We start from the raw sequence: 23881 nt of genomic DNA, 5'->3' as shown, positions 1-23881 counted from the left end.
ATTCGGGAGGATTAAACGCGAGCGCGCCAAACCCCTTGCGTTGGAGCCGGATACGGAAACGAACGTGCACATTGGTGGCACCCGCACAGGCCACTGTGAACGAATTCCCATTCCCCAGCTGTGTGCTAACGAGCCCGTATACGGAGACTGCACGATGACTAATCTCGTTAATACCAACCTGGGATTTATTGTCTTTGGATTAATTTTTGCTTCATTCTACGGCAGTGCAACGCGGATATTTGGTGAGTGTGGATGAAAAGAAAGAATTTAATGCTTCGTGGGTTGGTTGTCGCATTAGGATTTTTGTTCTGCTATTCCTTTTATGTATTAGCTCTACCTAACCGGACGACAGGATAAGCTTCATTGTATCTCGTTTGAATGAGGCGGGTTATGCATTAAAGAATTAAAGGCATTTATGTGAGTCGTGCAATTGAAGAGTTAAACCTGATTATGTTTGAAGTAAACAATAACGTATAGCTTAGTTTCGTTTAACCTGAGGGAAATCGAACATACATTATTGATTACTATGGGTTGAAGAAACAATTTATACTACTACTGGTCTCCTTTAATTCGATATCACTACGTCAGGTACCAGGCGCCTCCATTATCATGCATTTTATCTGCTACAAGCCGCCTCCATCCACGGTATAATTTATTGATTTTCATTCTGTGCAGAAAAGGTTCCATTGCGAATCCTTTAGAAAACTTTTCTCGCGAAAGAACAAAACAATAAAAATGCGCATTTAGATTATGATACCAACTTAAAATCGATATTGTCCTACACAACTGTAGGAAAAAAATTGATCATAAAAATTTACTTTGCTTGAAAAGGGAACCAATGAGAAAAAAAAGTTTTTAAATAAATCAGAACAATCTCTACTCTATTCTAAATCGGCATTTCTAAAAACTGACCGTTTCTCTCGACCCTCTCGATCCAGCAATTCAAATCGGTTATAGTATTTTGCCAACACCTCATTGCATAGCCTTGCTCCCCCGTGTCAAAATAGTGGGTAACCCTTTTCAAAGCGGCAAGCTACGTTAAAGCTACACACTATCTGAGTTAAATCGATGAAAGAGCTCCCAGGCGGGTACGGGATTGCTGTAGGTTTTCGAAAATGTTAGTCTAAGCAAACCTAATCCTTGTGGAAATCAGCTTTACGCAGCACATGGGCAAGCTGGGTTGCGCTGGTAGGCCGACACCGGTCATGAAAGTTCGCCAAAACGGGCTAGTAAAGCGAAACGAAATCCCTTTTGTTACTCAGCACTTGGCAAAGTACATGACAGCCGGTGGCCTGCGGTGTGGTGCGCGATAAGAAAAGTTTAGCCAACAGTCCTGAGAGGGGGACGATGGAGAGGGGGCGGGTTGAGTAGGTGAGTGCTGATTCTGTAGATGACACCGATGGCTGGAATCCCTCCTCTGGGCTGAAGTTTGCATTGGTCTGTCCTGTACAGAGACTGGTTGTAACTGGTACGCCCGCTGCTTTTTTTATGGTGGGTAAAGAGATGAAAATTATTTTGACAGCTGGTTTCGATTTGTGCGCTCGGGTGTACACATGTTGCTGTTTGGGATTTATGTGGTAGAATGTGGGTTGAAAACAAGAGCTTAGAGATCGTAGCTCGAGTGTCGGAATTTTCCCCGTAGTTAATGAAAATGATGAGGATAAACTAGAGCAAAGTTTGTCACATTGCTGTCCGAAAGAGGCGTCGAGGTAATCTAACTGAGTATTTAATAGCTCTAGCGAAACTTTCAATACATCTTATCAAGTTTCGAATCTAAATTCACATAATAAACGTTACTAGATGGTAATGAGTAGTGTATTTTGGGAAAATTATATGTTCTGCATATTAGATTTATAAAAACTATCCTGCTGAGTGGTTGGGTGACTGATGCGGTACAGACAGCGGCTTTCATACGGCAGGACCTCGACAAGAGTCCCATTTGGACCGACTCCCCATATGCAGATCAGCTACGGGTACAACGAAGTGAGGAAAAGCCTTTGGGGTGTATGATGATTTTAGGATGTTAATTTCAAAATATGACCTAGTTTTGAAAACTCAAAAGTTTACGCTTTATTCATAGCAAAAAGCACATATTTCACACACGATCAAACGATCTTTTTCTGACTTCCCTAGTCAAAATTACTCTAGAGATTATTGAGAAAGCAATGAGTCGTTGAATCAAAACGAACAACTAGTACGTCTTGCTTTAGAAAAGTCTGAATTCGAATGAAACTGTAATTTTTTGTACACGGGTTAGCAATTGTAAAACTCTCGTGAAAAAGATCACTTCAACCCTGCTTCTACCAAACCCTCTCTTATGAATGAAGACAAACTTCCAACGGTAGAGTATGTTTCGGACAAAAATCCAAGCTACGTTAAGCTTTAAGGTCTCTCATTTAAGATTTAACTCGTCATATTCATAGAACTTCTTATTCTTGGCTTACCTACTAGAACAGGCCAGTCATCGATTGGCCGACGAGTTGGACAGTCCGTCCTAACTACGGGGAAACGTCACTTCTACCACCGGATCACCCCAACCATAGAACTATTTCGATTAAAAAGATATTTTGAACAATGAAAAAAAAAAAAATATTAGATTCTCTGAAAGCATCGATCGATCGATCGATTGCATGGCTGGAAAGTTGGAGACTAAAAAACGCTCCACAAAAAGCGCAACTTGTAGCGCAACTTGCAGCGCAACTCTAGTTTTTTCGAAAAAATGCTGTGACCTTTGTATGGAAATATTTCAAAAATCAACAGCATCTTCACAGAAAATCAGAATTTCGCTGCAAGTAAGGCTTCGAGTGGAATGCTTTAAAGAGTTAAGCATCTTCATGATCGATTATCGCTATGATCGAACAATTTAACCATCTTTTATGAAGCATTTAGAAAATGACAATAACCCAATTCAACTCTTCATGCTCATTAATTCCATTGCGTCAATAAACATTAAGAACAACATTAGCATACAGAGGCGGAGCAAAACAAATTGGACCAAGTATTGAGATCGTGCAAGGAGCAACCCTCGCGCCACTCCGCACTTTTGAACCCCAACACTCATTCCGCCGAGGGTCCGTCAAAATTATCGCTATAATAATATTTTCCAGCTAATCAACGTGTGACGAACAGGTTTTACTTGTTGGTCGCTTTATGGGGATCGTTTGTAAGGATCTGCTTATTTATTTATTGCTCATCCCTTCTTTTAATATTTTCCATACAATGTAAATATCAAAGCCTAGAGGTACGAGTATTGTATGTTTCGTATAGCACTGCAAGCAATGAAGTCAAAGACAATTTAAAAAAAAACAGCTTAATTTGTTTGAATTTTTGGTTCAAATGACATGTAATGTTTAAGCCGTTTGTTAAGTCAGGTACCTTCACCAAGTTACAATGACGTTATGTGTTTCTTTTCTTTTAATGACATCCTCTATATACCTTCTTAAAACATAAGCTGTAACAACCCTTTAGGTTAAGGATTTATTTTTCTTTTGGTCATTTCATTCATGTCACTTTGAAGACTCCTTTAAATACTGTTTGAATCATATTGTTGTGGGCTCAAAAACCTTTTAGAGGATTAATGATTCAAAAGGTTCAATATGTCTTTACACACACTCACAAACATTGTCTTAAATATAGATTGCCCCACATCCACGCCAACAATGGCGAAAAATCAGCAAAATCACTACAAAACATGCTGCATTTGCTGCTACAGAATTCCTCTCCCTGCTCGCGAATTCCTTCCTAATCATGTCAACTGTATCTGTCTTTCTGTGAACGAAATCCCTCACCGCTTCAAACGGTAAACATTTAATCACTTTGAAAAAATTTTCATCCGTCATCCTCGATCCATCATCACCGACTGAACATTTATTTGAATGTGTTCGAGCAAAATAATGGCAGATTGTGTAGCAAGCGGCTTAAGCTCGTTCCACGAACCGGTTCAATCCGAAGCACTTCCAACGTATTCGGTGCGTTCCAAGGCCATGTTAAAGCGCTTGTTCTGCGTATCAAAACGGAAAAGAATGTAATCCCGCTCAGCGCTATTCACTCACTGACGCACGGCAGCAGCAAAGAAGTAGCACGGGTCGTCTGTATGCATGTCTTTGTGAAGGAAAAAAGTTCTACTATTGCTGTTTGTGCTCTCGGGTCTTGTCTCGTCCCGTGCCGCTGGCTAGCAAACCGGTCCTCTTTTGTGCCCTGGCACAGTGCCAGTGCCGGAAGAAAATGTGAAGTATTATCGATTTACGACCAGGTCGCACATAAAAGCACCCGAAGGAAAAGCGTCGTGGTCCGATTGAATACGCCCGACAGCAGTTGAAGCACACCGCGGTGGCAAGACACAACGCGTGGATGAAGTGGGCATGAAGTGGTGGACGCCGGCAACGTGTGAAACGGAAACGATGGATCGTTATCGTAATATTCTTTCTTTTGCCCGGCCCGGCATAATGTTGTGCACCGTTTTGTAGCAGCGAACATCAGATGGATTATACGGAACGGATATTCTCATCATTAGGAAGAGAATGCCACCGATCTTTGAAATACCTTTCTGTCCCCATCGTGGTGGATTGACTCGTTATACACGGGTAACCGTTGCTGCCCGACATAGTTACTGTTGCATGAAGTAAGGTAAAACGGACGTTGGGGGAAAGGACACTGTAAAGGAATGTGAAATATGAATAAAATTTTGAAATCCTGCTAGATTATTGTGCTTGGAATCGATTGTATGAGGATGTTTGTGTGTCGGTGTATGGTACAAAACTCAGCTGCAGGTGTCCTTGTGGAAGAAATGTTAGCTCGAGGATATGATTTATGGAACCGGAACAGAATGCAGCTATTGAAATGCCAAGGGCTGATTAACCTTATCAAATACGCTTTAAAAGCATTCGTTTTATTCTTTTTTCAGAGACTATAGCAAGGGACATTTTTGTGATTTAATTTGATAATGCATTTCTTGTTAATTTTACACATGTTTTTCATTTTATACATTTTATAAACAATCATATGTTCCTTTTTAAAAAATTGCCATACATTTTCAAGGTGTTTAAAGGTTCCTTTAATCCTTTTTGTTTAAACAATTAAATGATTAAATTTATTAGTCATGAATATGGAAAATTACATATTTCAAAATTCATTTTTTATTACTTGGAAGATGAAAACAAAAAGGACAAATATTTTATTAAATAACTTGTTCTGGTGGTTCCATAATAATTTTAGTTTTCGCCAGTATTCTAAGGCTTTGTACTGGCTGCAGCATTCATGGCAAGCTTCTGCTATATTGTAGAGCCTGAAACCAATTACGTTTATAGCATAAGCGTATAACAGTAGTTCGATTGATTTATAAAAGCTTATTCCCGATCTTTCCACTTTCGAGTCTCAGAGAGCTTTCTCTAGAACTGACATGAATGAGTATCGAATAGCGATCAGACCGATCCACATACAAAGATTTAATTATTTGACTATCAAATAGCAACCATTACTTTTGAACATCGATAGAGTACAAATTAATACTTTTAGTTTAAAAATAGAAAAAATCTAAATTAAATAATATACTTTTATCATAATTAGCAATCATCTCTTGCCAAATGAAATCTTTTCATTTTTTTGGATATGGCAAATGTAATAACCTCGAGCAAAATAAAGCGTTTGTTTATTTGATCCATAATCCTCTTCGCTTCCCAGGCCATTCTTCCTTCCTTTTCACAACACCCAAAGGGCCCAAAGTTATTGTCCCCTATTCAGAGTGGACAAATCTTTTTGTTGTTTTATTTTATTTTAGGTCATGCGTTTTGTTCGAAAATAAAAACGGCTATCACAGGAAGCATTTATCTTCGTAAAGGCAGCACCAGGAATGAGAAATTGGATGCCCCGCATCGATTGTCAATGGATGCTGGTAAGCAAGAAGGGATCCCGTATCCTGTGCTCCGGATGCTGATACCTTCCGTTAACCTTTTGCCGCGGCAAGATGGGGAACGACACCGAGTCGATAAAACAAAGCGGTGTGCTCCACTTTCGCCCATTTTATTGAAGAGATTATGAGCTAAGAGAAATAAATTGCTTCTTTCCGGTGGCACGATTGCTTGGATATGAAAAGAGCTGATTCAACCACAAACAATCACCGACGCTGGCCGGAGCTGTCGGTCGCCCAGCTGGATTTCGTGTGTGTGTTTGTTTTTTTTTTTATTGTGAGCCAAGCTTTTTATCTTCCTTTAGCGCCAGGGATAAGATTTTGGGGTTTTCTTTTGCCCTTGTTTTGAGCTGTATTATGTAAGGGCGTGATAGAATTTGACAGAAGGAAGTTTCTCTTTTTTCAGCCATCCTATCGTCCACAACCATTTTTACCGTCATAGAATCCTTTCTTGTGCTTCGTTGACCGTACCAAAAAAAAAAAAACGCGAGCCGCTTGGCTTCAACATTCAGATTCGATGGTGCCATGTATCGGGTGAAAGTTTTATCGGATTGAGTTTTGGGAAACGCCTTCCAAGTTGATTCGGATTCGCATCGGTTGTTTCTCGCACATCATCAAATTTTGAAGAAATCCCATGGATAAGAAAAGGCCCCAAAAATCTATCGACACGTAGGACGGATAAAAAAAAAACGAGAAGAAGCATAGCAAGTGGACCTCCCTAACAAAGGGAACCGAACTGTCCTAACCCGGAACATGCTCATTGTTTTTCCGCCACTGTCAGCATGAAACTGCAGCATTTTTTGTTCGTGGGGTTTCCTTTTCACTTGCTACCGCATACGAAACGAGTGCTGGTGCTGGAACGAGGAACTTTTCTCACAAAACTATTAGCAATTCAAATTCGCCCTACTGCTGCTGCTGCTGCTGCCACTGCTACGAGAGTCAGCCTGTACGGTCTTTTTGCTGGAAGCAGCAATGACATTGAAATTGAACCACTGTTTTCGTGAAGGTGATGATAGGTGGGCAGCAGAGACGTTGGATGGTGTGTGCGTGTGTGAAATGCGAGAAGCGTTGCAAAAAGGCTGGTTTTATTCACATTCGTTAAGCTTAATTTATCTACGTTTCATGCACCTAACCTCCAAATGAAACATTAAATAGGTGAGATTGATACAGGGCTTCAATGTTATAAGGGCGCTACTGTTCCCAGTAAGAACAATACACTATGTAAACCAGATTGTAACCTAGGTTCGTGGAACGGATCTGCACCGCAAAGGCGGCATGTTTTGAAAGCTTGTGAAACATTTAATCTAACACAGCGGACACGAATCTAATCTACAAATTTCATCTAAAATATGTAGGTCAATTCTTTGAACGATTGTGAATTCGCAGGAGTTTTGTTTTTTGTTTAGGATGGTTCAGGTTGCTTTTATACGCCCAATTAAACAGAAAACACAGTACGGCAGATAGTCAACAAATCCAGTACAAATCTTGGAAGCTTTATGGATGAGACTTTGGATTTACTGTATTCATAGAAAGCCTCTTATTTTGAGACGATTTTAATGTTTCTTATTCGTTTATTGTTTGACATGGAAACACGTGGACGAAAAAGAAACATTGAACCGTGTTCTAGGAAGTGGTTTTGTATAGTAGGAGTAGAAAAATAATGTGTAAATAAAATTTATCTATAATTTTGTGATACAAAAAATAAAGACGGAGTACTTATCAGGCGGAGGTACGAGAACGGAACAATAAGGTGTTGACTGAGCGAACCATTATCGAGCAATTTAACTGTCCAGGCAGTCTGTAGGATCTTCTTCTTCTCGGCTTAACGACCACTAAGGTCACTAAGACCAAACTGATGCCACTTGGTTGAATAGTCAGCCCTCACTACGGGAGGACGGTCCGGATGGGATTTGAACGCCGGTGCTGCCGTTTGAAGACCGGCGTAGCTGTCGCATATACCACTTGGCCACCCCTGTAGCCCCTGCCCCTGTACAGTCTGTAGCGTTGAAGACTTCGTGGCATTCTCTTTGGTGCTCTCGATGCTCATCGGGAGAGCAAGTCAGCCCTTACAGGCATGTTCGCGGTTCGGGCCCTTGTCTTGGGTAGGGGGACACTCAAACGTCATTAAATAATTGAACACCACGGTTAACTTATAGCTTATAATTGCTCTATAATTATTAATCACTATGTGCTGTGTTGGTTGCTATGAATTGCTATCTAATTGCATTACATCATTAGCATGCAGAGTGTGCTGTTCAGTTCTTTGACGTTCGTGCTTTAACGGGCTCTTGGTCAAAATAACGATTAATTTCTTGAACTCTTGGAGAAATGGAAGTTACTCGTATTTTATGAATTGTTTGACTTTAATTGTGGTATGGAGGCGCTTTAATTTATAAAGAAAACAAAAATCCTTTTTTTTACTAAACATTGTTTCATAACAATCATTATGTTTCTTACTAAATATTCTTTAGCTGGTATGCTGCGTCACGTTTGAATAAAAAAGGGTGTAAGAAGCAGTCTGACTTACGAAAGGACACCTCATGGATTTCGCCTCGTACGCCCCATAATGTGAACGTTTTGAAGACCAAATAGTGCACAAATGTCTCTGAGCAAACATTCTATTCTGTGTGTTTAGCCCCCTGTGACTTGTTTATGTTCAGAAAAATGAAATCGCCACTCCGGTTCAAGTCAATTGAGATGATCAAGACTTCAAACGGCTACAAAATGTTGTTTTGTTAGGACCAATAAAGAATACGACAAAATTTCTATTTCTTGATCCAATTTTTAATTTTGTTTTCGAAATTTCGATGATTTAACAGTAACTATTTCATGTTGCATAAAATTAATGGTAAATAATGATACATTTTAATCATCTACTTAAAGCGCATGGAGAAATTATAATCAACGATCCTTAAAAGGTAAAAAATTAGCAATGAAAAGTTGTCATAATAAACATCAAACAACCATTTTCACAATCACTTCCAATAAGATAAGGCTGGCGCAGATGACATCCCTGACTTGATTTTATCCGTGTCTGAAGTATATCAAAACGGTTGTAGACGGTATCCGGTTAAACAAAACGGCCGGTAATGGTACTGAATTTCACATGCTAGAATCGTGTTTTGAATCGCGTTTAGCATGACATCAAGCTATGGATTGATGTAAAAATCAAACTACGGATCAAAGGAAGCAATATTTGGCACGGCAAGAATTTTTGAGGTTGTAGTGTCAGAGAAGAAGATCTAAGATTATAGTTAAATTATTATGCACAATAAGATAATAATCAACATTAAAATAAGTTGATAACTACGTCCACAAAGGCAGGAACAAAAAAAGTATTCGGAGAAGTGTATATAACAATTATTGGTCCAAATAACAAGATAAAATAGGCCTTAGGTGTTGGAGGCGACAGCGGTGCCTGACGTCCCAGGGTGGGATCGGCCTTCAAATTCGATTCGGACTGTTCCTCCGTAGTGAGGACTGACAGAAAGTCTAGTAAGTCATTTAGATAGCCGATATGTCCTCGTAGGTCGTTAAGTCAAGAATACAAAGAACTCTACTATTTAAATCTTCTTGAGTTCCGGTGCGGTGGCTGAGATGAGAGTAATGACGGTCTTCACACGGAGTTGGACTGCGTAAAAAAAAATTCGTCCAGAATGTCTCCCTGTATGCTGACTGTCCAGTTACGGGTAATATCAAGTCAAGTAAGTCAAAAATGGCAGGTCAAAATCCTACGAATCTAGCAATGCCAATAAAGAAGTGGTCGGAGAAGTGCTTATTTTAGAAGTAACATTTCCAAACAGAGCCTTATCAAGTGAAGCAGACAGTGCAGTGAGTAATAAATAAAATGTCCAACCTGCAGATGCGAATCTGCTATTGGATCACTCATTTTGTTCCGTTCTCGTCGTGTTACAAGTTCGATCACTTCTTTTCTACAACAATATTTTATCACAGTTAAATCATGTAATTATGAAAATACAAACTCTGCTCAGGGGAATGCATAAACAATTTTATAGAGATCTAAGCAATATAATGAAACAAATCTATTCATAATGCGTCTTAAAAAGGAGTGAATAAGCCCTTTTTACAAACTCCGGGAGAATATTCCTAAATGTCTGATATCGTCAGAATCTAAAACACACTCACTAAACACTAAAATGTAACCTCCAAAGACCCACATTCTGCATCAGCATCGTAAATTGTGTGTAATATGTGCATATCTCATCACACACGCTAATGCACGAAAGACACGTCACTATACTACCCTTGGCGTGGCCCACTTTAAAAACGGTTTATTCCGGAAAAAGCAATCCTTTTGTTTCCATTAACGTCCTTGAAAATCAAAAGTGCATACAGGCTTCGCAAACGGGAACGCAAGCGAGTGCAGTGTGGAGGACAAAATCACTGCTCACCTTTGAAGTGAAAAATCTTTTATCTTGTTTCACGTGCTACCTTTTACATTCATATCCTTTGCTCGCGGTTGCAATGAGCTAAATTTTCACATTTGCTTTTCGCATTTTGCACACCAAACACCAAGGTTTGTTTTTATTTTCTTTCGGTTTTTCCTTTTGCCCTGGTTATTCTGCCGTTGTTCGATCGCCATTCCCGCTGTTGTGTGAGTGTGTGTGAGTCTGTGTTTTGTTTGATTTATGTGGCCAGTCTTCATCAGTTCGTTCCACCACGCGTTCCACACTCTCCTCGTGTATCGTTACGGTGAGCGGTTCGGATGGTTTTCACTGAAAAATGGAGGTCGAAGAGAAATTGGCCATCCGTGGTTTTCGTCCGCGCGCGCGACGCTGAATCGTGATTTCCGGCAATAGTGTACCAGCACACACACACACACACACACACACACACACACACACACACACACACACACACACACACGGCCGGCCGAATGGCACGACACTTGCTGGCACACACGGAAAGCACATGCATACGGTCGTCACCGTCGTGAGGAACAATCCGAGCGTTCCCGGTGTACGGGTTGACGTTGATTTATGTCGGGCAAATGGTGCCATTTTGTCGGTCGCATAATGGAGCAAAATTTCACTACCCTCTTCACGCACACACACGGAGGGACACACAACCAGCGAACCCGTGTGATCCTAGCTGAACGACTCCATACGCTAATACCAAGGGCAGGGGCAATAAAAAGTTATGGGCTGGCCTGTTGTTCCTCACGGGGGTCCGTGCGCTGGTAGCTGGACCGCGTCCGTTCGTGTGTTGATGCTTTTTTCGTACGCCTGTTTTATTTTGCCATCGAATCATATAATTTTTAATTAATTTTCCAACACGCCGTCTGGCCGCGTGTATGGGTGTTGGTGAGGTTGTTTTTTGTTATACCTTTTGCACCAGTCCGGTCTAGCATGTGGTTTTAATTTATGAGACATTTGAATTATTATTAGCATATTCATAATTTTTAATTTCCTAGCTGTACATTTCAAAATAGGAATGGAGGAGGATGGTTTCGGGCTATTTTGAGTGAACAATTGTACTCACAAAGAGGGAAACGTTACAATGATTGCGCGGCCAAAAAGGGTTAGAATTGCATTTATGTGTATTGTGTTTTTATTGTTGGCGGAGGACATTATGTGCATCGTAACATTATTTTCCCTCAGCTGCAGGGAGCACTTAAAATTGAGTTTTTATGACCGTAGCACACCTAACCTTTTTTTTTTTTTTTACTTACAAACCACTCTCCCGCTCTTGTCACAATCGTTTATAGATATTGAAAACATCCCGGTCGTTAAATACGTGGCCGTTGCCGGAAGGAACGTTACCATCAGCTGTCCAGGAGTGAACGAGCATTCGCTAATCGATACGCTCATTTGGAAAACCACACAAACCGTGGCCGAGTACGTTAATGGGCTGCCCCTAGTAAACAACCCACGGGTAAGTTTGTTTGGTAGTTTTGCTGTAGCTCTTTGCCGCTTTTTATTTTATTTTTCATTATCATTTTTCAAACAATGCTTGAAACCAAATGGGGTTAGATGCTGTTGAAAATCAAACCACAATAAATAGAGAACGTGCAAATCAAATATCGAATGTGAAAAAATAATATGTGATTAATGTTTACATGGTTCTGTAATAGGAAAAAGTACAAAGTTGCCCAACCGACACTCATCGGTTTAGGTTGAATTGGGTTTTTAATTGGATTTTCAACAATGTTTGCATTAGATTAATTTTGTGTGGCGATTATTCTGATTGTTTGTTACAAACTATTCTATTCAAACAATGATGAATTGAATTCTATTTTACATGAAATTACACAAGTTGTAAATTCGTGGTTTTCCCAAGAATAAAACAAAAATACAAACATTATATTAGATTTTTTGAGAAACTACTATAATGGGGCAACTATTTCACAGATCACTCTACTGCCGGACAACTTCAGCCTGCACATCAGTCCAACCAGTTCGGCCGATACGGCAGAGTACACGTGTTTATTCAACGACCGCCACAGTCCAGAAGCGATAGCAGATTTGCTAGTGCAAGGTTGGTTCATTTTCATTTCGCTTGCATCAGTTTTCTAAATTGGTATCATTTTGCTCTTTTTCTCTCTCTTTCTCTCTCTCTCTCTCTCTCTCTCTCACACACACACACACTTATTCCCGCAACCAGATGTGCCAGATCCACCAGGGAGACCGCTGGTGGTAAGCTTCACGTCACGTTCCGTCGATTTATCCTGGGCCCACTCGCAGGACGCACGGAACGCACCGGTTACGAATTTCATCATCGAAACAAGGTAAATATTGGTACACCACCTGGCCAAAATCGAAAGCCCGACAGGGGCCGGGTGGGCGCACACGTTCGTTTTACTTGGAAAACGAAATGTCAGAAAGGAATATACTGTTTTGAAGTTTTCCTTTCTGTTTTATTTATTTTTATTGTTTTTCGTTGTCCTTTGATCGAAGCACGTACCGAAATGAAATCTCGATTTTAAAAGTGATAGTGTAATTCGGTGAAAAACAATAAAATGAAGTCCCACGCTTTTTTTACTGTACTTTGAAGTGGGAGTGGGTCCGTGGTTGAAAGGTACAAGTACGCAAACACTAACTCTTAGTGCTTTTTGTTTTTCTTCGCTAGGGTCGGTGAAAATGGAGACTGGAATCAGGCGTCACCGATCTATACCAAGTCAAATCTGGCATCGTATCAGGTGACGGATCTGCTACCATTCACCGTGTACAGTTTTCGAATCATCGCTGTAAATGAGCTGGGACACAGTGCGCCATCAAAGGAGTCGTACTACTTCGTTACACTACGGGAAGGTAAGAAGCTGTTTTAAATACTGATTATTTGCTTTTGTTTACTTATTGTTTTGTTAGAAATGCATGGAATCCTGTAAGGATGATTTGCAGATATTTATAGCGCCTAAGTGTATGCAATGTTCAATATGACATCAGTAACGTTCTTGGCAGGGAATGAGCTATTTTGTACCCATTTAGTCTAACGTTACTATGGTTAAAATAATAATTTGTACTACATTTTCTAAAGTAATGGAAGCGAGTTCACTCATGATCGTTACATGGAAATATTTACAATGGCTGTTTTGTATAAAAATTCGTGAGAAAGTATAGTAAACCCAAACACGTTTATGCTCCCTTTTGCACAAACATCGTCATAACTGACACACTACACCATCAAACAAGTTTGAACGATGTTCAAGTTATGTTGGTTTTAACGGCAAACTTTTGATTGCCATTTGTGTATTCGTTTTCTTTTGCCCGTATAATATCTATAGAGCGCGCATTGGCAAATCAACCACAGTGAACGAATTTTCCACAAAATTTTTCCCATTTGACGATCCTTCTTTGCAACATTCAGTTGCATGAAATTAGCATTTGATGTGCTTCAGTCGGCACTAATTTGCCAAACGAGAAACATTCTTCGGCGACGTAAAGAAATGCGAAGAATTTCCCTCCGCACGTGCTGCACCACCACCATGCTCCCTTCTAACGGTGCCGGTAAGATCTCTGTGCAGTCTGTCTGTCTGTCCCAGAAAAAAAAAAAACAGCACCAAAATCCAAAACCGAAAGGAGAAATCTACGAAGACCGTCGCTTGCTCTTTCGGTGCTAGCAGTAGCTGCAGCAGCAGCAGCTGAGCCAACTGCTTTTTAAAACAATCTTTTACGAGCGCGTGTTTTACGTGTTGCTACCGCACTGCCACCGCTCCAAGAAAGTTAATAACAATTCCGGAAACGGTAAGTGTGATTGGCAAATGGGTCGATCCCACACCTGGAAGGTGTTTTGCTGCCAGGCGGTGGGCGATCCGTTACCTCCGCTACCACGCTCGCGCTTGCGTGTGGCGCCATTTAATTACAATTATGGCATAAATTTGCATAAATTAAAACGATTCGCCTTTCGGTGCTGACGGCGCACCGAGCGCACATTTCTTCGCCTTCGAGCGGAAAAGGGTTTCTCGGTGCCGGGCTGCACGGGAATGTTTCAGCAAGGGGATTTGCGTACCGTTTAACCTCTTGTATTTGTTTTGACGTTCGTTGATTTGTACCTTGGCGTGATAAAAAGGTTGGTTCGTTGGGTTTGTTGTTAGCAGCGTAAACACATAACATTTCACACGGAACGGAACGCTTTTCAGGGTGCTGGTGGGAAGATTTGGTAGACATTCCTTCCGTCAGACAGCAAATTACCATTTTTGCGGGGATACCGTCAGTGGGAAAGATTCGGTTTCGGCTAATGTCTATGCACTGTCGGGATGTGTTTTGAAAGTGCAAAATTATTGTTCAGTTTAAGTATGCATCTAATGGTGTTTCTGTGCTTTAAAACGATCGAAACTGTTATGTATGGCACAAGCTTTCCACTGTCTTGTTATGAAAGAATTAAAACTTTAGTACATTTTGTTATTCTGGGATGTAATAGAGTTTTGTTTTTCGCTTACTTTAATAAAAAGATTGCATAATTTTCTGAAGGAATAACAGACAAAAATATTACAGTGAAAGTTTATTTGAATGACTTACTAAGTACCAGGCGTCTCCATCACTGTGCAATAACGTTTTTTTCAGGCCGAGTCGGTTTGCTTTTCTGTTCTTATTTGATAAAAGTTTTAATTCCGGGAATTATAAACCAAACAACATTGTTTACTGTATTACAAGTTCAAGCAAAGAAGAAGCATAGTTTTATTGTTGAGCGTGAACATTGAGATCTTGTTATCTTTCGTATTGTGTCAAGTGCGGGATAAGTGTAAGTGTACCAGGGTATAGATACAGAGAGACTTGTTTTTTTTCTAGTTTAGAAAGTTGCTTGAGGTAATAATGAATGTACTAATTTATGTTGTCATGCTTTTTCAAATTTCCAAACGTTTAAACCTTGTTCTGGCATTTCTTGTAGAAGGGAAAGTTTATGGAGGGGAGCCTAATTCTGGTCATCCAACCATTTGAAGCCTCTGGAACATCCAACAGAAGCCGCGGCTCACAATAAGTGAAAAGAATATCTCATCCCGTTAGATTTTTTCCATGAATGTCATTTGGGAATGTGATTTATTGTACAAAGAGCCTAACAATAGTTGCCACATGCTAAAAAGTACCACAAAGATGACGAAATGGTGCTGTTATGTACATGAAGCGAGCGCTAGCTTGATCGCAATTTTTTAGACCAATTTGAAGAGGGAAATCTATCTAAATAATTGCATGAGGAAAGTGAGGGACGAATTGATGAAATAGGCGACTTTTTAAAAGAAAAGGGTCAACAAGTTATCTTTTGACACTTATGGATTGAGTGCCCGAAAAAGGCAGCAAGATGACGAGGCAAAGCTTAGATATTTTTATTGTTAATCAAGGAAAACAATGCAACTTGATTGGTTACAGCATCTTTAACCGTTTAATTTAACCATGCATTTAACAAAAAGTAGCTGCTTTAATGCATACAAATGTAAGAAGAAAAGATAAAGTAAAATAGATTTTACTCTAAATAAATTTATAGATTGTACAATTTACTTGAGCACAGGGCAACAAAATGTTTTGTGAAACCTAGCAAGAAATACAAGGTACCAGGCGTCTCCATGAAAAGCTTTATTTTGTTTTGTTTACGTATAACAGATTTTTCGTGGTTATTTTTTCTATATTTGATTATTTATCACATTTTACACATTTATTGAATATTTTTTATTTTAATTTAGTCTGATGGAGAAAATTTAATTTAATTCAACATAATTCGATGTGTACAATTAATATTTATTGCTCTTGCAATCCTAATCTAGCTTTAATCATCTACGGTTTCTCCTAGAGAACATTAAAGAGAACTAAAAGAGAAAAGAAAACGTGATTTTCCCGTATCATCAACTTAATAATTCTCCGATTTTGCTATGCTTTCCATTCCTTGATTATCGATGTGTTCCAACTGGAAGCAATTGAACGAAAGTCTTTACCATCATGCACACTTAGCAATATTAATTTGCGTCGTAAAATAAATTATCATTATCTACATTATACTCAAACATTTACTTACTCCACCTCGTGCAGACTAACGATACATTGCATTTGCGATACTATATGACACTTATCGTTTACTTATCGTTTCACATCCCGTGCCCCGTTCACCATTGCCATCGATGGAAATCAACGTGACAAAAAATGAATGAAATAAATCAACCACCAACCACCATCATCACCATCACCAACTACCAGCCCCGACCGGCAAACCGGTAACGACGATAGCGCACAACACATCAGCCACCTCAGTGTACATCTCGTGGAAGCCACCACCACCGGACACGATTTTGGGCGAGTTTCTTGGCTACCGCATAACGTACCGAACGCGGGACCGCCACGCAGAGGACGTGAAGGAGATTTACATTCGCGACAGCACCGTCGAGGTAAGTGATTTGGTTTTCCCAGTTCCCCCGGCTACAAACTACACCCACGTGCCGAAGCCGTATCATATGATTGATTTTGCTAACGTGAGCCGATGCATAATTTTTTGGATGTCTTCTTCCTTTCGAGTCTTATATTACGCTGCTGCCGCTTTTCTTTTTTGTCCCTCTCTTTCTCCTATTTTCTTTTCTTTTGTTACACACCTTCGCTTACACCTGTCAGGCATCCGTTCTGTTATGCCGAGCGATGGTTGATAATGTCGATGGATGAAGTATTTTCCCCACTGCTCCAGTGTGCTAGAATGCTCTATTGTGTGGAAATGAAAAAAGTTTGACGAGAAGGAATAAAAGGCCCGAACTGTCATTTTTCGACCCATGTAACATTATCACTATCGAATAGATTGTATTCTTGGCGCAAGAATAGCGTCAGTGATTGTTCGGCGAATAAACAAAAAAACCTTTCCGAATGGCAGTGGAATAAAATTGATTTCGTTGAAAGTTTTTATGAAATTATCGTCACGATGGTAAATTTTCTGTCTTTGAGGAACATGAATTTACGGCGTCATGATGGAGCATTCTATATTTAAATAAAAATAGAATATATCAAAAAACATCCATTTTTCCTTTTTTCCTGAAATTACAGCATATAAAATCGTACAGTAAAACAGATGCAATGAGATTCCATTTTGAGCGATTTTTTTGTTTGTCCTGGGTAATAATAAAAAAATCGGTCCCATTTCACAGCATCAGCACCGCTTGTGGTGCTGATGTTTTACCTTGATTAATGCATATCTTAAACAAATGTAAAACAAGCCACCGACATGTCCGACGCCCGGCACCTTGCCTATTATTATGCAGTTTTGGCTCACTTAAGAATTTTAATTTTTCATAAAATATCTGTTCATCTTGATTTACAGTTTTGCGTTGAAGAAGCGGCAAAAAACAATCATAATAATATGCCCGGCACTACGTTCATGTTTATTCACCGCAGTACCCGCATCGCCACCATGTCACACGCATGGCCGTTGAAGCTTGGAGCTGGGGTGCAATACTTGGCCGAAATAAATGAACGCTAACGGGTGCCAGAGGCGGGTGGAGTGCGCGAGCGTGCGATAAATCTACATAATTTCACATTATTCATAAACTCGCCACACCGTTTTCCACCGCTTTTCATGTTATCTTGGGACGGCCCGTCCGTCGCCAAAGATCGCTTCCGGAGCGGCGAGCGTCAAACTTCGCCCACCATTTGTTGCTATCAATGTACGAAAAGCATGATAAAGATGGCAACACGGTAGCACTGGCAAACACACCGAACGGTGGTACGATCAGGAGATGGATGGTACCATCCATCCTATTTCCAACTCTCCATACCCAAGTCCTATTGCTCTTAACATCCCATTTTTGGCCGTACTCGTGTTCGGTGTTTTCGTTTGGGTAATGATATTTTGTTTGCCGTTTGCCCAACCTTGACGGGAGCGTAAAGCACATTTAAAGCTCCTCACCGTGAGGCAGCTGCAGGTTGTGGGTTGTGATGTGTTGTAGTGCCGGGGTAAAGTTTTCTTTCAAATGCTTGCCGCTTCTTGCTGTGTCGTCCATCATGATCGTTTTCAATTTTCCTCAAATCAAACATTTGTTTTTTTTTTTCACTCTCTTTCTCTCCCTTTCCCTTTTTCCCTCACTACCGCACACATTACAGAGCCACGAGATACACAATCTGGAAACGTATACACAGTATCTGGTGTCGATACAGGTGTTTAATCCCGAAGGATTAGGCCCACCGACGACAGTGCTGGTGATGACTGACGAAGGTGGTAAGTAGAAGGGAAAGGCGGGTTTTGAAACGGTTTTGTGGAAGAAATACCTTTTCCAGAAGTAGTCCCAGAAGAGAAGTTTTGAGGGGGCTTCAAACGGGAGCTAGAAATTTTGTTCTATTTAAGGTTAACATCAGCTGCCAGGCGTGAAATGCGAGGGATTTTAAAACTGCTTTTTAACCTACTACTCAACGACGGTAAAAATATCTTGTAGAGTAAAGTAACATTATGTATACGTACCCTATTGAGAAGATTGCCTGAATAACCTGTGCTATGGGTTGTTTCGATGCAAATTTGCTCTTTTTGGCAGATTTACAACGATTTGGTCAATATGGAGTTTTGGCATTACAATGTTTCGTTATCGCCTAAAAATATGCAATCGTTTAATACCACACTCTTTGAAGGCATTTATTTAATTTGTTGTATTAATCAACTATTTTAATTACATTTGCACAAGCAGGAACCAAACTGCAATAATGGCCTTTTAACAATTGCACAGTAAGGCTAGCTTAAAGCATATTTGAATCAACAAACTTTGAATGCTGATATATACAAAAGTACAAACATTACTTGCTGGCAGGTGTACTACACAAATAATCAAAACCTCAACCAGTTTCAAGTTTAGTTTTCCAACTCAGACGACTGTTTGAAATGCTGCGCTTGCTAGTGTATTAAGATCAATTTAACTTTAATGCCCTTTAAATGCCATACCCGCATTGAACCGAATGCAGCTGAATGAAGTGTGTTTAGTTTTTCTTTCTGTCTCACGAGCAAACACGCCTTGAAGCGACTCAAAGTTTGAACTTACTCTGCAAACAAATTCGTTGAAACAAAACAAGACGAAAAAAAAACAAACATTCCCATTAAGCGCTTGGTTGAGCGTAGTGGATGAAGTTCTTAATTGGTCGTTTTTTTTTTTGTTACGGGTGTTTTGTTTTTGCAAACGCGTTAAAGTTTGCAAGAGTTTCCTTCGCTCTTTTAACGGACGGGCAATACTCTTGTTCGTTGTTTTCTTTGGTCGCCTTTCCCCGTTCGTAGTTCCAACCAAACCAAGAAACCTGAGCGTGCTGGAAATAACGTCCACCACGATCCGTATCAGCTGGCTCGAGCCGGAAAAACGGAACGGTGTCATCCACGGCTATCGGGTTTATTACGTCTACCAAAACCAAACGCTGCTCCATCTGCCAATCCTGAAGAACGACGCGGCCCAAAACTCCGTCTTCTACTACACGCTGACAAACCTAAGTAAGTAATGTGAAGCAGGTACCCCGGTTTTGCTTCGGGACACTTTTATTCCCAACCGTACCGACCGGTTGTTTGGTTTTTGTTCTTATTTTTATTTCTTTTCTGCTGCTTTTGCCAGAGCCCTACACGGATTATCGGATCATTGTGACAGCGTTCACACTGAAGTACGATGGCGAACCGTCGGAGGTGTCACTGCGGACGGACGTCGGTGGACCGAGCCCGCCGAAGGTGGTGAACCTGACCTGCCATTCGCTTGACACGCTGTTCTTTAGCTGGCGGATACCACGCGTCTACCATTCGTCGATCGATTTCTACATCGTTAACTACCGCAATCTGGAGTACGACGATACGCACGAGATACGCATCTCGGCCAATGCGTCCATCGTCGAGACGTCGGTGAGTAGTGCCGTCGGGTGCTTTTTTTTTGTTTGTCGTGTTTCTTATTTCGTGCGCAATAAATCCCTTCCTTCCATTGGCAGATGGTTATACCCAATCTCACGACGAACAGTGCGTACGAGGTGAAGGTCCGTGGAGCGACCGTCAGCACAGTGAATCCGAAAAAGGTGGTCCTCGGTACCTATTGTGAACCTATAAAGGTGGGTGGTGCCGGTGGTTCGCTTTTGTTCGCCGACGTAAAGCTGATGGTTGTTTAACGATGGTGTTGTTTTTTTTTGTTGCTTTCTCTCTCTCTTTCGATGGGTTTTCTATTCTATTGTACAGATTACACTGCGAGCGAATTGTGAGCAGTATCAACCACCTCCATTAAGGCACAATCCTTATGTCGATCAGGAGCTCGTCATTTTGGCTGGTATCGTGATCGGTTGTTTTGGGCTGTTGCTCATCATTCTGGCGATAGTGCTTTGGAGGTAAGAATGGGGCCAAAAATGGGGTTCCATGTTTTGTTCACATTTTTCATTTATGCTTGCATTATGTTTTCAAATAACGTGGATTTATTACAGTTAACAAGAAGGACATGGTACCATGTTAGTAAACGGTTAAACAGGGATGAAAAGCATTCGAGTAAATTGTAAAAAGTAAAATAAACTTGAAGTTCAAATACGAAATTTTAACGGCTTTAAAAATTGCCTGAATGTATGCCTTTGTAGGTCTTAAAGTGTTCTATTGTTTAACACTAATAAGCAAATCAAACCTTTTTTGCGAGGAGCAAAAGTTTGCTGCCACAAATAGACTTCTATTATTACTTTTATTAGAATTATGGTAAAACTCAAACTCCAATGTTTACGTCTACATAAAATTGATGGAGTTGACATACCTTTCCCTCAACAAATAAGATATCTCTGGTTTATTTTGCAACCGAGTATGACTTCTGATGTTAATAGCGTAAACTAAATACAATATTTATTTTTTGTATTTATAATTAATAATGACGGTCCAGTGCCGTATTGTCAACACCGCTTGTGTTGAATAAATTTTATAATCATATTGATAAGGCATTTCCTCCTTATTCTTTGCCTTATCCCGGGTATACTCAGTTATGGTTGTGGTGATGGTGATGATGATGGTGATGATGATGATGATGATGTATTCGTGGATGATGGTCCGGTTCTATTGCGGTGGCTATTGTAATGATGGTGGTTGGTTGCATCTGAATTCCGGCTATTGTGGTGTTGTGGCTGTTCTATTGTTGACCATATCAAAATACAATTATTAATGGATTTTTTTCTTCTTCTTCACTTGTGACGACCTTCTAAGGTCTCGCCGGCCATTGAATGGCTTACTAGACATGCTGATACCAAGTAGTTGGATAGGTTTTCCTCAATATTAGGGGAGGGTGCTGATGGGATCTAAGCCTCGGTTATGCCGTGTGAAGATCAGTGCTGCTATCGCCTCTACTACCGGGCCGTCCCGATGTATTATTATTCAATATATGAGATTAAAATAGCAATGGATAACATATTTTCTGAGTTCAAATATTGGATCAATTCTATCGAATTTTTCAAGTAATTTAGCTTCCCACGAATAATGCGGAGGTTTCATAATCTTTGGGTTAACTATTTTTCAACAACCCCGCATGAAACACAAAAACAAATGTATCTCTTTTGAATACATTTTACCATATCATTCATCATAGCATTGCCATGTTAAAATCCTACAGATGACAAAACATATCAACCCACGCCATATTTGGAGTACCTCGCAAAACATGCATCATTTAATATCACTGTGAAATGCTTTGCATTCACGGATTTTCTATGCAGAATGCGTAGGACATACACACCCACTCTGCCTTCAAGTTGGGCAAACATCCGTACTAAACGTGTGTAAAATATTCTGCGAAACTTAATCATTTACCGATGACTTTTGCCCGACTAACGGGCTACGGTGTAACAGTGTGTAACCTGCACCGTAACTTAATCTGCCGTCCTTTACCGTTCCGTTCTCGTTCCAGGAAATGTTTCCACGCATCGTACGATGCCGGTGACCAACGGCCATCGGAGCAAAACGACCACAAACCGGTCCAATCGAATGGGTGGAAAACGTCCTGCGATTCGAACGGTATCGTGCAAACTTCAATTCCCTCGGAGGAGTACATCAATGGGCAGCAGCAAGCGATGATCGATCGATTCCATCGCTAGACATCCACTGCGGAGATGACTGATTAATGGTAGGTCGATCGATCGGTACAGGCCCGTACCTGTTTCTGATTGGTGACTCACTAGTACGTGTGCTGTCTGTTTGCAGTAGCTCAACAGACCAGCCGGCCGGGCGGGCCCGGCAACCGATGGTTGCTATGCCGTCGAATCCCGGGACATCTGGCTGTTATGGATGGAAAGTACCTGACTAGGATAATTTAAACGTAAGTCGCTTTAGGAAGGGCCGATACTAGAGATGCATCGTCAACTGGCAACCCCCGGGGGCGAACTGTTACAGATGCAGTTGAATTGTGGCAGTTAATTCCTTCTAGCAAAATTGACAAAAGTTAAATTTTTTTGTTTTTCATTCCATTTTTTTTTTACTGAAAGTTTGTTTCATACGATGAGAAATATTCGTGATTTTCTTTTTTCAGTATTAAAACGCTCGGAACTAGTTTTTATTTTCCAAATAATGCGCTCAAAAAGTAGATTGATTAAAACTAAACCATTCCGTCATGCTTGATTTGCCTTCGTTTAATCCCTAAATACAATTGAGGTAAAAGTTCTCATTTATGAAACGATCACAGCGTGTGAAATGTGGAAAAAAAATATGAAAAAAAGCGCTCGCTCTTTAAAAACTGGGGTTTTTAAAAGGCAAAATCAATGTTGCTGGCGCTTTGCGTAGCTGTTAGTGTTAATATTACCGTGCATGTATCAGAAACACCACGGTCGTGAAAAAAAAACCCCACTAAACCGCGTTGCCGTTTGAACGCCTGTGTACATAAACATTCTATGACTATTTGCTAGCGAGATTAAAGAAACCGAACGAAATGGATGAATAGAGCTAAAACAAAACCAAAAAATTGAACAGAGAAAACAAAATGATCAATGAAATAAATGACTGTGACTGTCCAACGAAAGGAATTGTGTGTTATTTTAACGTCAAAAGTCAACCATTCGAAACTTTATGGCATTCATAAAGTAAGTATAAGAATATTATTATTATACCATTGTATACATACATTTTTCTGATTTGTCTGAAGTTTTAATTGATTTTTAGATACCGCGACAATTTTAAACAAAATTTTAAAAATGATTTTTTAATCGTCAAAATCCTCCGTTATTTTTGGTGATTTCTGTACCATAATTCAAACGGCACAGATGGGAAAGAAAAGCCACATTTTAATAATCAAACACCAACTTTAATTCGAGGGTTTAATCCCATTCGTAAGCTAATCAAGTACGAAGGTTAGAAAAATGAAGAGGAGTCTAATTGAAATTCAATTTATTATAATTGCATTTCAAATAGTGTGGTACTTAACGAAATAAATTTACTCTCGTGATCGTAATGATTAAGTTAAGTTGATAAGTTTGCAAAGCATGCATTATTCATCGCTAAACAATTTAACCGATCACAAGAATAGAACAGTGGCAGTGAAAAACTGTGTCATTTCAAGTATTATTACAACGTGCTACATCGTTGCAGTTCCGTAGCACT

At 40.1% G+C, this 23881-nt stretch overlaps 3 protein-coding genes across 3 annotated transcripts in view; 2 read left to right on the top strand and 1 right to left on the bottom strand.

Moving 5' to 3' along the window:
- Positions 1–23881, top strand: part of LOC126557604 (protein arginine N-methyltransferase 1) — a 724795-nt gene that overhangs the window by 83862 nt on the left and 617052 nt on the right. The gene's annotated exons all lie outside the window — the stretch shown is intronic.
- The window catches only part of LOC126558034 (cellular tumor antigen p53-like), a 444866-nt gene that overhangs the window by 129284 nt on the left and 291701 nt on the right, over positions 1–23881 (bottom strand). The window lies entirely within an intron of this gene.
- Positions 128–22545, top strand: LOC126557383 (protein sidekick-2-like). Its single transcript, XM_050213130.1, has 13 exons — positions 128–242; positions 11634–11800; positions 12277–12403; positions 12530–12653; positions 12995–13176; positions 16549–16736; positions 18430–18544; positions 19583–19789; positions 19908–20185; positions 20269–20385; positions 20510–20655; positions 22200–22415; positions 22493–22545. Exons 1-12 carry the CDS (start codon positions 155–157, stop codon positions 22384–22386), a joined length of 1926 nt encoding a protein of 641 aa, XP_050069087.1. The 5' UTR covers positions 128–154; the 3' UTR covers positions 22387–22415; positions 22493–22545.

The sequence above is a fragment of the Anopheles maculipalpis genome, chromosome 2RL (genome assembly GCF_943734695.1).
Source record: "Anopheles maculipalpis chromosome 2RL, idAnoMacuDA_375_x, whole genome shotgun sequence".
In the NCBI taxonomy this organism is placed as follows: domain Eukaryota; kingdom Metazoa; phylum Arthropoda; class Insecta; order Diptera; family Culicidae; genus Anopheles; species Anopheles maculipalpis.
Note: the sequence above shows the minus strand (reverse complement) of the source record. Positions and strands in the feature narration are given on the sequence as shown.